Here is a 14,955-nt window from a genome sequence, read left to right on the forward strand (position 1 = left end):
CTACAGGTCTCAGAGTCTCCAAAAATTGCAAGTATCATTGATGACCCTCCAGTGACTATAAGACCAATTGACACATGTGACCCCTTGAGCCTTCAAAGCAACAACGAGGTAAAAGAATCATTCAGATGCTTTCCGTATATGCCTACACTCTCAAAATAAAAGAGTACAAAATTGGCCATCACTGGGATGGTACCCTTAAGGGTACATTTTTGTAAAAACAATGGTATAATTGTACACTAAGGACCAATTGTGTACCTTTTTTTCTGAGAGTGTATTAATGATTCCAAAGTCATCCATTTCATTACATTCTGCTTAAGTGTTGTCAGATGTTGTAATTTGTCCCCATCTGTCTTTTGCATTTCAGACTTGCCAGTCACGAATTATTCTGGCTCTGAAAAACTACACCAGAATTTTTCACAAGGATGGTGTGTTTAAGATTTCAGCTTGCGGTAATTGGAGAGAGCAGGCCAACAAGATCGCCGATGTCACCGGAAAGCTCCTGCGGGTGCTTATTAAAGTATGTGTGTTTTTATTCAAAGTCTTTGCTATTGTTTCGTGTACTTCCTTTTGATATAATGCACCTGCCAGTTTTCATAGAACAAGAGGCAAAAAAGTAATTCCCACATCCTTGTATGTTATCCTCCTGGAAAGTTTTGTATGTAAATGTATTCAACTGCTAAACACTTTTAATTTCATTACTGTCTTGTTTTAGGATCAGGAACCAGTGGTGGATGCTCCTTTGACCGCAGAAGACTGGTATGACAACACTCTGTGCCGGGACAGCGTGGAAAGGCTCTACTCCTTCTCGATCATATCTGCCCGCGTCTTCTCTTTTCTGGCATCCCCAGTAGCTCCTACAGTTGAGATGAAACAGTGTTAGATAGAGAGGTATACATGTTAGTCGTGATCATGTTGGTCAAAATGTTCAAACAGCTTTTGCTGCTTCTACAAAGGTTCTCCTGTGTTATAATAACATGGATTTAATAACAACTTAAAGTTGGTTAACTCAAGAAATCATGTGTGACATATTTATAGAACTATTTATTGTGTTCTTATTTATTTCTCTATTTATTGTACCATCATTTTATGTAACTTCCAAGAAAGTGTGTAATTTATAACTAATAAATATACGAGCAAGTATTTCAGAACTCTGTATTCATAAGTTGTCTTTATTCTTGCGTATTGTTCTTTAAGGGCACAAAGACATTATTTGAAGAACTCACGTGGAAGCTAATTACTTTTACTAGTACTAGTACTCTAATCAACAAGGAAATGACAGAGTTAATGTGGTCAAATTTCCCAGTCTGAAGTCAACAGCTCTCTGTAAAAAGAGAGGGAAGATGTGATTTCCATAAACATTCATGCTACTCTTTACGGCGGCACGAAGCTTCCTGCAAAATATGTCCCAAACTCAGATTGTGTCACCACTCAGTTCTCTCAGGAACGTGTGTATTGTCTCATTAAGGATGAGGTCATAACTACAAAAAGGAACTTGGTTTACCAACAAACACACAAGTCAAGCAAAGACAGAGGTTGCATTATTTACTTTTTCCAGCTAATATCTTGGTTTTTTTTTTGACAGGAAAGACTGTCAAAAACAAAAAAATAAATAATAGCTTATATATAAAAAAAAAATAAAAAAAATAGAAAGCATCCTCATCAGACATATTCTGATACTTCTAAATTATTTAACTATATACTGTCATTCTTATTATTATATGGCAAACGTGTGAAGTTTTTCCTGTGGTCACAGTATATGTGAAGAGGAAGTAGGACTATTGGCAATACCAGAGAACCTAAAACTCTTGACATCTCTGATAACTTTTCTCATTCATTAAATATTTTATAATACAGCCTATTTATGTAAAAAATAAAAAATAATAATAATAATAATTTGTCAAATGTACTACAACAATGGTAGTACTTGTTGAAATGACATAAAACATACAAGCTTTACTACAAGCTAAGAATTATGAAAATAAATATATGTAATATACAAATAAAGCAATATAAACAATAATTTAGATTTCTCAAAATAATTAGATTCTCACAATGTTGTTAGATTATTAAAGCATTTATTTCAATGAATGTATGGAATAAAAAATTTGAATAGCTGAAAATAAAATAATTAATCACGCATTCCCAACAAGATGGCTGAGACAAATTCAATAAAACTCGATAAAACAAAAAAGAAACACTGATAAAAAATGAAATAAAATTAAATAATCCGCATTGTGTTAATGAGACAGTAGTTCATTGGGCGGAGAGAGGTTGTGTCTCAAAACCTAGTGCGCTGTTTACCTAGACAACCTCATAAGCACGTGCCGCACGCAAACGCTCAGCCCTGCACGCGCCTAGGATGCTGTCTACGTAGGCAGCTCGCTAGGTTTTCAAACCGAGCCCGAGACGCTCTATTTCCTGGTTACTTCGCAAGGTGGGTGGCTGCCATATGACAACATTAGCTCTTTATTTACAGCACTTTAATGTACTTCAGCTTGTATTTCGTGCTGTGTTCATTACTTTTTTAATTTCTTACTTCAAGCATGGTTATTTTTCATGGCGCGTTTTCTTCAGCCTTTATCAGCAGCGGTTGTACTACTGTTGATTCCATTAGCTGGATAGCTAACAGTGTTCACATGTTAAATCAGCACGGATGTTGTACATACTACGCATTAACACCCCGCTACGTACACACTAATCTCTGTCAGTGGTATACACCTAAATAAACCATAAACAGGTTATCGTCGGGGAAGTGAATGTTATGTAATCGCGATGCCGCATGTAATCCATTGTGAAGACTGTCCCTGTTAAAGGGCATCCTTATTTGTTTTTTTAATGGCTTTGGGTGTTTGCATGAAGGATATCCCTGCTGTTGTTTTTTCTGCAGGATGAATGTGGGCGTTGCTCACAGCGAGGTGAACCCAAACACGCGGGTGATGAACAGCCGGGGGATCTGGCTGGCTTACCTGCTGCTTACCACTGCCCTGCATGTAGTCTTACTCAGCATCCCTTTCCTCAGTGTGCCTGTGGTGTGGACGCTCACCAATGTCATACACAACCTGGTCTGTTTGGAATAAAGATTTTTAAATGCTTTTGAAAGAAGTCTCTTATGCTCACCAACCATTGCTGTATTTACTTGATAAAAAATAAATTAAAAACAGTAATAATGTGAACATTTTTAAATGTAATTTATTCCTGTGATGGTAACGCTGAATGTTCAGCAGCCATTACTCCAGTCTTCGGTGTCACATGATCTTTCAGAATTTCACAATATTAATTTTTTTTTAGTGTATTTTTGATCAAATAAATGCAGCCATGGTCAGGGTTGCCAGGTTTACACAACAAAACCTGCCCAATTGCTACTCAAAACTAGCCCAAAACAAGCCCAATCACGTTTCAGGGGGGCTTCTCCGGTAAAAATCGCATTTGGGGGGTAAAATATGTGTTTTTTTGGCATGGTTGCCTACTAAAATTTGCATTCCCGAGGCTAAATATCACATAATTGGGGTCGCTTCAACCCGCGGACATGAAAAACAGCCCGCGGCAACAGTGTTGAAGTAGCGGGAAAACCGCGGACTTGGCAACACTGGCCATGGTGAGCATAAGGGACTTCTTTCAAATATCATAACAATTAATAAAGCCACATCATGGGAAACATTTAGAAGTTGTATTCTTAGTTTAGTGGTCTATTGTTAACTCGGTTCTCTCCCATTTAGGTGATGTATCTGTTTTTGCACACCGTCAAAGGCACGCCGTTTGAGACGCCAGACCAAGGCAAAGCACGTTTGCTTACCCACTGGGAACAGATGGACTACGGCATCCAGTTCACAGCGTCGAGGAAGTTCCTCACCATCTCACCCATTGTACTGTGAGTGATATTCATAATTCTCTTAACTGACAGAAACAGAAATGGGTCCTCATGCAATCTAATCATCAATCTAATAATCTTAATTTTTTTTTAATCTCTTTTTATTATTATTTATTGAATTAAAAGTATATATTAACATTTTATTTACCATCTATCTATCTATCTACACACACATGCACTGCCTGGCCAAAAAAAAGTCACAGACTCTAATATTTCATTAGACCACCTTTTGCTTTGATTACGGCCGCATTCGCCATGGCATCGTTTTGACAAGCTTATGCAATCACAACATTTAGTTCTGGGCAGAGCTGCATTCATTTCTCACCAAGATCTTGTATTGATGATGGGAGAGTCAGATTTCTGCGTTAAGTCTTCTCCAGCACATCCCAAAGATTCTCAATGGGATTAAGGTCTAGACACTGTGGTGGCCATTCTATGTGTGAAAAGGATGTCTCATGCTCCCTGAACCTGATAAATCCTAGCATTGTCATCTTGGAATATTCCTGTGCCATCAGGGAAGAAAAAAGCAATTGATGGAAAATCCTGGTCATTTAGATTATTCAGGTAGTCAGCTAACCTCATTTTTTGGGCACATGACGTTGCTGAACCTAGACCTGACCAACTGAAGTAACCCCAAATCATTACGCTCCCCCACATGCTTGTATGGTAGGATGGGTGCATCCACCTCTCTTCTTACCCTGATTCGTTCATCACTCTGGAAAGGGTAAATCTGGACTCATCAGACCAAATTACCCTTTTCCATTGCTCCAAAGTCCATTCCATTGCTCCATTAGCAAATTGAAGCCTGTTTTCCCCAAATTAGCCTAATTGATAAGTGGTTTTCTTAAAGGGTTAGTTCACCCAAAAATGAAAATTCTGTCATTAATTACTCACCCTCATGTCGTTCGAGACCCGTAAGATCTCCGTTCATATTCGGAACACAAATGAAGATATTTTTGTTGAAAGCTGATGGCTGAGAAAGGCTTTCTTATAGGCCTCCATTGGCATTCAGTACATTTATACTCCCAAGACGGATAAAAGGCACTCAAAACATCGTTACAAAGTCCATCTCACCACAGTGACTCTACAATAATCTTACGATGCGACGACAATAGTTTTTGTGCGCAAAAAAAATCAAAATAACACCTTTTTCCAACTTGTTACTGCCTTCCGTGTGTGCCTCCACGACGCATGCGCGAGAATATGACGCAGATCCGGCATTCGGACAGATGACCCAGAAGTGATTTGTTTACAATCAGAGGAAGACGCGCGTATCTCAGCTGTTGGATTCTACATTGATCGTGCTTTAGGTCTCGGCGTAGTGCTCAAAATGGGGTTAGAGTGTGCATTTCATGGAATCCCGAACCCCGGCGCTACGTCATATTCTCGCGCATGCGTCGTGGAGGCACACGCGGAAGGCAATAACAAGCTGGATAAAGGTGTTATTTAGATTTTTTTTTTCGCACAAAAACTATTGTCGTCGCATCGTAAGATTATTGTAGAGTCACTGTGGTGAGATGGACTTTGTAACGACATTTTAAGTGCCTTTTATCGGTCTTGGGAGTATAAGTGTACTGAATGCCAATGGAGGCCTATCTGAAGCCTTTCTCAGCCATCAGCTTTCAACAAAAATATCTTCATTTGTGTTCCGAATATTAACGGAGGTCTTACGGGTCTCGAACGACATAAGGGTGAGTAATTAATGACAGAATTTTCATTTTTGGGTGAACTAACCCTTTAAGGCTACACAGCTGTTTAGTCCGAATCCCTTGAGTTGTCTTTGCATTGTGCATTTGGAAATGTTCTTACTTTTAACTATTAAATATCGCTTTGAATTCTACTGTTGATTTTTTTTACAATTTAATTTAATCAAACGAATTTCACCACATTTCTTCTTTGAAGATGCTGGTTCACCACTATCCTTCCAGGTTTTAATAATGCATTGGACCGTTCTTAACACAATTTTAGTTTATTCAACAATCTTAAAAGTTGTTTTCTTTGCTTGATGCAGGCCAATAATTTGACTCTTCTGAAACAGAGTAACATCCTTTCCACGACCACAGAATATGTCTTCCGACATAGTTATTTAAAGCCCTATTCGGACGGTAGTTGTTTAAAGCCCTATTTGGACAGTAGTTGTTTCTCATGGGGTCGTAAGGTACACTATATTGCCAAAAGTTTTGGGGTCGCCTGCCTTTACATGCACATGAACTTTAATGACATCCCATTCTTAATCGGTTGGGTTTAATATGGAGTTGGCCCACCCTTTGCAGCTATAACAGTTTCAGCTCTTCTGGGAAGGCTTTCCACAAGGTTTAGGAGTGTGTTTATCTGAATTTTTGACCATTCTTCTAGAAGCGCATTTGTGAGGTCAGGCACTGATGTTGGACGAGAATGCCTGGCTCGCAGTCTCCGCTCTAATTCATCACATAGGTGTTCTATCGGGTTGAGGTCAGGACTCTGTGCAGGCCAGTCAAGTTCCTCTTTTTCTTTGTGGTCTGACTACGCCATCAAGGCATTTAGGGACTTGTATATTGCTGGTACATTTGCATCCTTCCAGCAACTCTCAGATAAATTCCATTTGCCTAGACAGCATTTTTTTAGATACCTTCAAGTTCGTAGTTTCATTCGCAATCTTAGCCCCAATTTTCCAAATCTCCCAGAGGCCTCTCTAATTGACTCCTTTTTAACCCCATTGCCGACTATTAAGGGTGCCATTTCAAGTTTATACAATCTTATTTATTCTTTGCAGCTTACCCCGCAGCATAAAATTAAAACCCAATGGGAGGAGGACCTAGGGGAGGGGATCTCGGAGGAGCTGTGGGATGCCATTTTGCGTCGGGTTCACTCCTCATCTATTTGTGCTAGACATGGTCTGACCCAGTGCAAAATTCTACATCGTACCCATCTCACTCGAGTTAGGCTTTCCAAAATCTATAATGATGTCGACCCCATGTGCATTAGATGTCATCAGGCTCCAGCTACCCATGTCCATGTTTTGGTCTTGCCCTTCGCTATTTAATTTTTGGACACAGATATTTAATTCTATTTCTGTTTGTTCAGGGGTTCAATTTGATCCAACAGCATGTACCGCCTTGTTTGGGGTTTTACCTCCTACTTTGCAGCTTCCTAAATATAAAGCTGACTTTGTAGCCTTTGTCTCCTTATTGGCTAGACGTTTGATTTTATTGAGGTGGAAGTCTCCTGTGCCGCCTTCTCACTCGTCTTGGATCAGAGACATCCTTCAGTTTGTGAAGCTAGAGAAAGTTAGGTGCTCGATACATGGTTCTCTTGCAAAGTTTAATAAAACTTGGGGTCCATTTTTTGCACATGTTGAGGGATTGAGTTTTACGGCTATACCAGACTAGCCACCCTGATTGTCTACTAATTGTTAGTTTGTTTTTGTTTTTTTTCTTGTGTGAATTTGTAGCATGGATGTTTTTTTATTTAATTTTTATTTTATCTCTGTGTGATTCAACATACTGGGCTTTTATTTAGCAGTGGGTGACCATTCTGTGTTTTTGTTGTTTTTATTTTTTATTTTTTTTGTACTCATTTTATTTTTATTTTTTTTACTATTCAAACTATTACTATTATTCTTTATCTGATTTCAATTATTTTATTATTATCATCTTTCCTTTTTGTCAGTTGTTTTGGACACTGTTTTGACTCCCGGATTGTTACCTCTTGATTTTATGTCACTGAAAAATCAATAAACAAATGTTTAAAAAAAAAAAAATTGGGAGCATGAAATTGGCCAAAATGTCTTGTAGGAGTGAAACGATACACTCGTGATACTGAACTCTCGATACAATATGCATCGCAATATTTTAATCCAAAATAAAAAAGAGTTTTTTTTATTTTTGCTTTTTTATTATTATTAAATTATCCAGAGAACACGTCTCCACTGCTCTATAGTCCAGTGGCGGCATGCTTTACACCACTGCATCTGACGCTTTGCATTACACGTGGTGATGTAAGGCTTGGATGAGATGCTCAGCCATGGAAACCCATTCCATGAAGCTCTCTACGCACTGTTCTTGAGCTAATCTGAAGGCCACATGAAGTTTGGAGGTCTGTCGCTATTGACTCTGCAGAAAGTTCTTCTGCACACTGTGTGCCTCAGCATGCGCTGACCCCGCTCTGTGATTTTACGTGGCCTACGAATTCGTGGCTGAGTTGCTGTTGTTCCCAATTGCTTCCACTTTGTTATAATACCACTAACAGTTCACGAGTTCGTGTGCCCATATAATCTTAGTGAAAGTGGTAAACAGATTTGGCTTTCTGTCTGCTATAGAGGGGCTCGGAGAGGATATTCTACCCGAGCTCCGATTGCCCCCCTATAACAGGCAAAATTGTACAAAAGGAGGAGCAGGGGAGGAGGAGGGATGCTGCAGGAACTAAAAATGGGAAGAGGTAAGCTGCTGGTTTTATTCCTTGGTATTAATTGGAAGATTAGATGGGCGTACTCCTCCCGAAATTACGTTTAATAACTTCACTTAATATTTAGTAGTGAGGAGATTTCACGAATGGACTTATTGCACAGGTGATAACCTATCACGGTGCCACGCTTGAATTCACTGAGCTCCTGAGAGCCACCCATTCTTTCACAAATGTTTGTAGAAGCGTCTGCATGCCTAGGTGCTTGATTTTATACACCTTTGGCCATAGAAGTGATTGGAACACCCGAAGTCAATGTTTTGGAGGGGTGTCCCAATACTTTTGGCAACAGTGGCCAGTCGGGGATTTTTTTTGCCGTCCAAATCCAGAATGCCAGTGTTTTTCTCCCACCACCCGCGTAAAACTCTCCTGCTGAATTACCTACAGTTTTTTTGACAAACATCAAGATTGTGTGGTAATTTGTCATTCGAATCCACATTTCTGTTTAAACCAGTTGTGCTTCGCTGTAATTTGCATGCATTTTAAAGATGTACACTTTTATTACTGAAATGTTGGAAAGTATTTACAAGAACAATATTTGATCACTGTTCCACCAACAAAAAGGAGAAAGTGAAAAGCACGTAAACATTTGAAATGGGCCTTTATTGTGGCAGCAATAAGTATGAAATGTATGAATAAATCACAAAAATGTTAACAGACCGTCCAAATAGGGTTTAACTACTTTAAGTTAGGGTTAAATAACTTGCTTCTAGCTGAAACATATTAATCACTGTAGTAATTATCCAATGGAAGGCTCTTACCTATTTGCTTAGTTGAATCCAGGTGGTGACTTTTTTTTTTTTTTTGGCCAGGCAGTGTGTATACAGGGGTTGGGCAATGAAACTGAAACACTGTCCAATATAGTGTTGGTATTTATTATACATCATGGACATTATATATCATATTTGCAGCCTGGTGGCCAATCTTCACTGATTTTATTAGTAAGAGCAGAGTGTGAAGGTTGAATTAGCAGAGCAATAGCATAGCTGTACGTAAAATATCCACACAACATAATGGGAGACAGCATTCCAAATACGACAAATTGTTGGTGTGCGACTTGCTGGCTCTTCTGCGACCAGGACAGCAAGTCTTTGTGGTGTATCGAGATCTATGGTATTCAGGATAATATTCGCGTACCGCCACATAAGGCGAACCACATCCAACACGAGTAACTGTCAGCGCAAGAGGAAGCTGTCTGAAAGGGATGTCCAGGTACTAACCCATATCCAAAAAACATAAAACCACAGCTGCCCAACTCACTGCAGAATAAGATGCGCACCTAAACTCTCCTGTTTCCAGCAAAACATGCCGTCGGGAGCTCCAAAGAGTCAGTGTTCATGGTGGGGCTGCTATAGTCAAACTTTTGGTCACTCATGCCAATGCAAAATATAGGTTTCATTGGTGCCAACAGTGGGCTGTCTTGGGCTGTGGACAGTGGAAAAGCCCCAAAGAGGCTTAACACCCAGACTGTTGCTGCGCATAGTGTAGCACCAGGGTGGATCAGTGATGGTTTGGGCTGCAATACTGTGCTTGATGGGCATCACTGCCAAGGACTACCGAACCAATCTGGAGGACCATGTGCTCCTAATGGTTCATATATTGTTCCCCGAAGGGGGTGCTTTGTATCGGCATGATAATGCACCAATACACACAGCAAGACTTTTGCTCCCACTGCCTGCACAGTCACCAGATCTAAATATTTTTCAGCCACTTTGGGTTGTTTTGGAGGAGCAAGAGTCAAAACGTTTTCTCCACCAGTATCACATAGTAACCTGGCCACTGTAAAGAACTTGTATCTGTCATTCCCAAGGCACATTGATGCTGTATTGGCTGCAAAAAGAAAGCCTACACCATACTAATAAATTATTTTATCTGGCCTAAATCCAGATGTTTCAGTTTCATTGTCCAAACCCTGTATATACACACAAAAAAGGTTGCTGTTTGTATTTAAATAGGTGAATGCTTAAGAGTCTATTATTGGATCCTAATTGCAGTGATAATTATGTTTCTAGCATGTTATATGTTTGGCAACAGTCTTTCTAACACTAATTGATGGAGTGTGTAGCTTTTCAATTGTTAAACAACCATGTAAAGTTTAGAAGTTATTTGGTTCATGGAATGGTCTACCAGGATTAGGGATGCACCGATACCACTTTTTTCAGACCAAGTACAAGTACTTACATTTGGGTACTTGCCGATACCGAGTACTGATATGAGTACTTAATAATACTATTACAGTTCTTCTAACAATGTTTTATTTTCATCAAATTTTTTTCACTTTATAACTGTGACAAAGTAAATACATAAATTGATGCTGTTGCTGACATTTTAACATTCAACTGTTTTCCTAAACAAACTTGGCACTGCTGCCCATTTCACATAAATGTAACCTGTAACTTTCAGTGGATACCAGTACCACACAACATAGTAGCAAGACCCCTGAATTAAATTATTATATGTTATCATAGCCATACAGCCCTTTTCAGAAAAGTGAGAGGCAGGTTCTTTTTGATGAAAAGAAGCTTCTCTTCATTATCAGCTATGAGCCTGTTTCTGTTTTCATCGACAATGTGTAACACTGAGCAAGGGATGTGCGAGACTAGTTGATTAAACCAGGGGTTTTCAAACTTTATGATGCCAAGGACCCCCAAATATGATGAACCTTTATGAGGGTCCCCCCTTCCTAAAATCCATCTATTTTTATGTACGAAAAACTTTTAAACTGTTAGATAATTAGTGTGACATTATAAATACAACATATTGTTTCCCAACTTAAATTGGCTATTAATGTTGAATGTATAAACCTGAAGAAGAATATTTTCAATTAAAAATTATTTGGATAAGCAACTTTCACAATAAATGTATGCAAGCAGCGTACGTATGGTGTTAAGAAAACTGCCTTACAACCCCAGTGAGCGAGATAAATGGGACTATAGTGAGAAAAACTCACAAGAAAGATACAAAGCAAACATATCAAATTCTGGAATGTATTCGGCAAGAAAGGAGAGAAACATTTAGAAATGAAATCATTAGCATATTTGTTAGACTTTATCCATTTTTGCTTTGTCTTTTTATTCTCTGAAATTTTCTGGGGACCCTTTAGAACCTTCTGGAGGACCCCTGGGGGTCCCCGGACACCAGTTTGAAAACCCCTGGATTAAACGTTAGCGCTGCTGCTAGACGACTTGGAAAATACTAGGCGTTTACATTTTTTTTGGCACATTTAAGGTTTTGCTTATATATTTTTAAATGGTTTAAATTACTGTCGTGTTAATGTTATGTCTTGAAATTAATATATTATTTTGAAAAGTGTATATCTGCAGCAAAACAAAATCATTTAATTTTACCTCAGGTTTTGCATGCGTTGGTTTTCTTTGGTTCTCGCGGAGGCTTCAGATAAATCTCCACTCGGGTGAAGGAGGATTTTGAAAGCTTACACAAAACTTTTCCAATTTTCTTCCATGTCATGACAAACTAATACCTATAACAATCTTCGGATGTGGGGCCATAAAGTGGTATCGGGTGCGGTTGTATCGGGGTAGTTTCGATGACCGTATCGGACCGACACCCGAGTACTGGTATCGGTATCGGTGCATCCCTAACCAGGATGGTGTGTCCATTAAAACACAGTGGATCCAGTACTCAATCCATACTCTTTCAATTGGAAATGGCAGCATGTGAATCAAGCCATATTTGCCTGGGAATCAGACATAGAGTAGTATAGTTTCTATTAACATTAGACAATAACGAACAAACAGAATCTTAAATACAATTAACACCATGGAAATTCAACTAATTAATCATTCATCATAATCCAATTAATTCAACACTAAGCAGTTTATCAATCAAATAATAATAACACTGATACATAAGAATAATACATCACATGGAACATTTAAACCCACACAAACATAACTTCAAGAATTAACATGATATAAAAACACAAATTTCAAAAGGGATAAACTTACAATGTCAGGAACACACCAACTTTACAGGAAGACATATTAGGGCCACAATTCCAGGATGACAAAGCCAAGATTCAAGGCTCAAATTGTGGAAGATTCACTTTTACACATGAACTGTGTGTCCTGTGTCCAGACGTTAAATTCATTGAAAGTCTTTGGGATGTGAGAGTGCATCGTTTTTTTTGCAAGAGTCAAGCACTCTACTCCAGCACATGCCAGAGACTTTCAAACAACATGGTTGTTTATGTGAAAAGCTACACACTCCATCAATAAGGGTTAGAAGAACTGTTGCCAAACATATAACATCCTAGAAACATAATAATAACCAATGCAATAATGATCCAATCATAGATTCTTAAGGATTTGCCTACTTAAATCCAAACAGTGACTTTTTTTTTTTTGGCTGGGTAGTGTATATATATATAATAAAAAAAATGTTAATGTAATTGTTTGTATACATGTGAATATGATGTATTACATATGTATTTCTCAGTTATATACAACGTTTAATAGTATAATCATTCGATTTAATTATAATATTTACATTAATTGTTATGTTTTCATAGGTACATCTTGGCCAGCTTCTACACTAAATATGATACCACCCACTTCCTAGTCAACACAGGCTCACTACTAAGTGTCCTCCTTCCCAAGTTGCCTCAGTTTCATGGAGTTCGTCTATTTGGTATAAATAAATACTGATCTGACACTTCAGCCCACTCATGGAGGGGACGTAGCATCATGAAAATGAGATGACTGAAGTTCTTGACTGAGATGACCTTTATTCTCCATATGATGCTTCCTTGGTCCAAAGCCGTGGGGCCTTAAGGAACCAAAACTGCACTGGACTCAAGTACACTATTTAAAAAAGGCCTTCCATGCTCGGGTTTATTCAATCTGTGGTTTCTTTTCTTTTTTTAAAATTTGGTCTTATATCTGTAATTTCTAGATCCATCAAGTCTAAAGATGTTTTGACTACATTGCAACGGACAATGTGCCAATTATCATCCTCTGATATTAATTTAGTTACGGTTCCCTTTGCATAATCCCATTTGCCACAACAAGCTCTGTCATTGTGGAGTCAAAACATGATAGTGCTGAATTATAATATTCAGATTTTTTGTCAGTGTTCTAGTGCAGTGGTTCCCAACCACGTTCCTGGAGGACCCCCAACAGTGCACATTTTGGATGTGTCCTTTGTCTGACACACCCACATCAGGTCTTGGAGTAGCTACTAATGAGCTGATGACCTGAATCAGGTGCGTTTGATTGAGGAGACATGCAAAATGTGCACTGTTGGGGGTCCTCCAGGAACGTGGTTGGGAACCACTGTTCTAGTGTATAACGTGGGTAACTGCAGTAAATAAGATGTGTTCAAATCATAAGAAAAACACCTGTTTTGAGTTTAATCTGAACTTTGTTGCTGCACTTTTTATTTAATTTTCTCCAAAAAATGCAAAACAATGATGATGTGTGAATGTGATATGGTATACAATCTGGTTTCTTTTGAAGTGTTTTACTTAAAGTTCATTGCTTAGGTTTCTTGCAGAGCACTGGTTATATCAGATTTCCTGTATTTATTTATTTTATCATATGAAACATTCCAATTTGAAGTAAATGCCAAGTTAAACATACATTATTATAATATTTAACATGTACATGTCTTCATGGATCATGTTTGCGCACAATACAAAAGTGAGCGTATGCAGATTGGGGAACAAAAGTTTGAGACCACATTGAAAATATGGGATCCAAATTCTAATTTAAAGCTAAGTGAAAGTTTTAGAATTTTTACAATAAGAAACATTACAAGTTTCCATGTCACAAATAGCATCAAATTTTTTTTTTGTGTGTTGGTGTTGTGTACAGATGGTCAGATGCTGACAATATGCTTTTTGGATTGTTCTTAAGTCATGCTGGAGAACATGATCATCAGGTTTCACTCAAGCTTATGGAGTTCATGTAGCTTGAGTGCTGCTGTCATTGTGTTGCACTGGTTATAATTAAAATGACTCTTGCACAAGATAACTTTTGAGTCATAAAGTCATTTGGACTGATATACAAAGTCTCAGGGGACTCATGTGAAAATATGATCAGCATCTCACCGCATACATCCATCTATACTCAAGGAAATGACATTTACAGTTGCATTTGTGGCAGTATGGCCTTACAGCTTAGCCCCCGATGTTTGTTCTAGCCTACATATGATTAGCATAATGAGCACAACATTAAAGTCTGATGCACAGAATGGCGTGAAGCTGCATCATATTACTAGGAAGCATGTAAATCTTCTGAAGCAATCATAATACTACGGGATCAATCTAACCACATGCAGATGAACGTGGGAATCCTCTCTTCTGACCTGTTGGATAACAACAACAAACCACACAGGTGAAGAGGTGTGCGCATCAGCCACGAGGAAGCTGAAGTTCAACACAGACACGGATCTTAGTCGGTCTGAGAAATATAGACATGCATTTGGATAAGTTGTGAGGGTGTACCAGGGGAAATCCGTGAATTTTACATGTTACACACCTACACGCGGACGGGGCAAGCCCAGCGACAGAGATAAGCCGATAGTTGTACGGGAATCCCCACCTACAGGCTCAGGTGTCTCCCAAATGCGAACAAACTGCATTTCAGGGAAGAGGTAGTTGGAGGGGAAGTGTCCTCAGCCCACCT

The 14,955-nt window shown here is 38.7% G+C and overlaps 1 protein-coding gene across 3 annotated transcripts; it reads left to right on the forward strand.

Moving 5' to 3' along the window:
• Positions 1-2,386: 2,386 nt before the first annotated feature.
• Positions 2,387-14,299, forward strand: ormdl2 (ORMDL sphingolipid biosynthesis regulator 2). 3 transcript variants are annotated; one of them, XR_013815438.1, is made up of 5 exons: positions 2,387-2,434; positions 2,888-3,062; positions 3,717-3,868; positions 12,840-13,089; positions 13,585-14,299. XR_013815438.1 is itself a non-coding variant. In XM_079802298.1 (4 exons), the coding sequence occupies exons 2-4, from the start codon at positions 2,889-2,891 to the stop codon at positions 12,973-12,975; spliced, it is 462 nt and encodes a 153-aa protein (XP_079658424.1). In that variant the 5' UTR covers positions 2,387-2,434; position 2,888; the 3' UTR covers positions 12,976-14,299. The 3 variants fall into 3 exon arrangements, 1 of the variants encoding a protein (XP_079658424.1); XR_013815439.1 differs by having other exon boundaries at positions 12,840-13,407; positions 13,585-14,294; XM_079802298.1 differs by having other exon boundaries at positions 12,840-14,299.
• The last annotated feature ends 656 nt before the right edge of the window (positions 14,300-14,955 follow it).

Source organism: Gobio gobio (genome assembly GCF_949357685.1).
Source record: "Gobio gobio genome assembly, chromosome: 21".
In the NCBI taxonomy this organism is placed as follows: domain Eukaryota; kingdom Metazoa; phylum Chordata; class Actinopteri; order Cypriniformes; family Gobionidae; genus Gobio; species Gobio gobio.

Excerpts from the sequence above, each read along its gene's own strand:
- ormdl2 (XM_079802298.1), top strand. The coding sequence starts at position 2,889 with ATGAATGTGGGCGTTGCTCACAGCGAGGTGAACCCAAACACGCGGGTG. Across the intron at positions 3,063-3,716 it reads CCAATGTCATACACAACCTG|GTGATGTATCTGTTTTTGCA; the intron begins GTCTGTTTGGAA and ends TCTCCCATTTAG. Across the intron at positions 3,869-12,839 it reads ACCATCTCACCCATTGTACT|GTACATCTTGGCCAGCTTCT; the intron begins GTGAGTGATATT and ends ATGTTTTCATAG.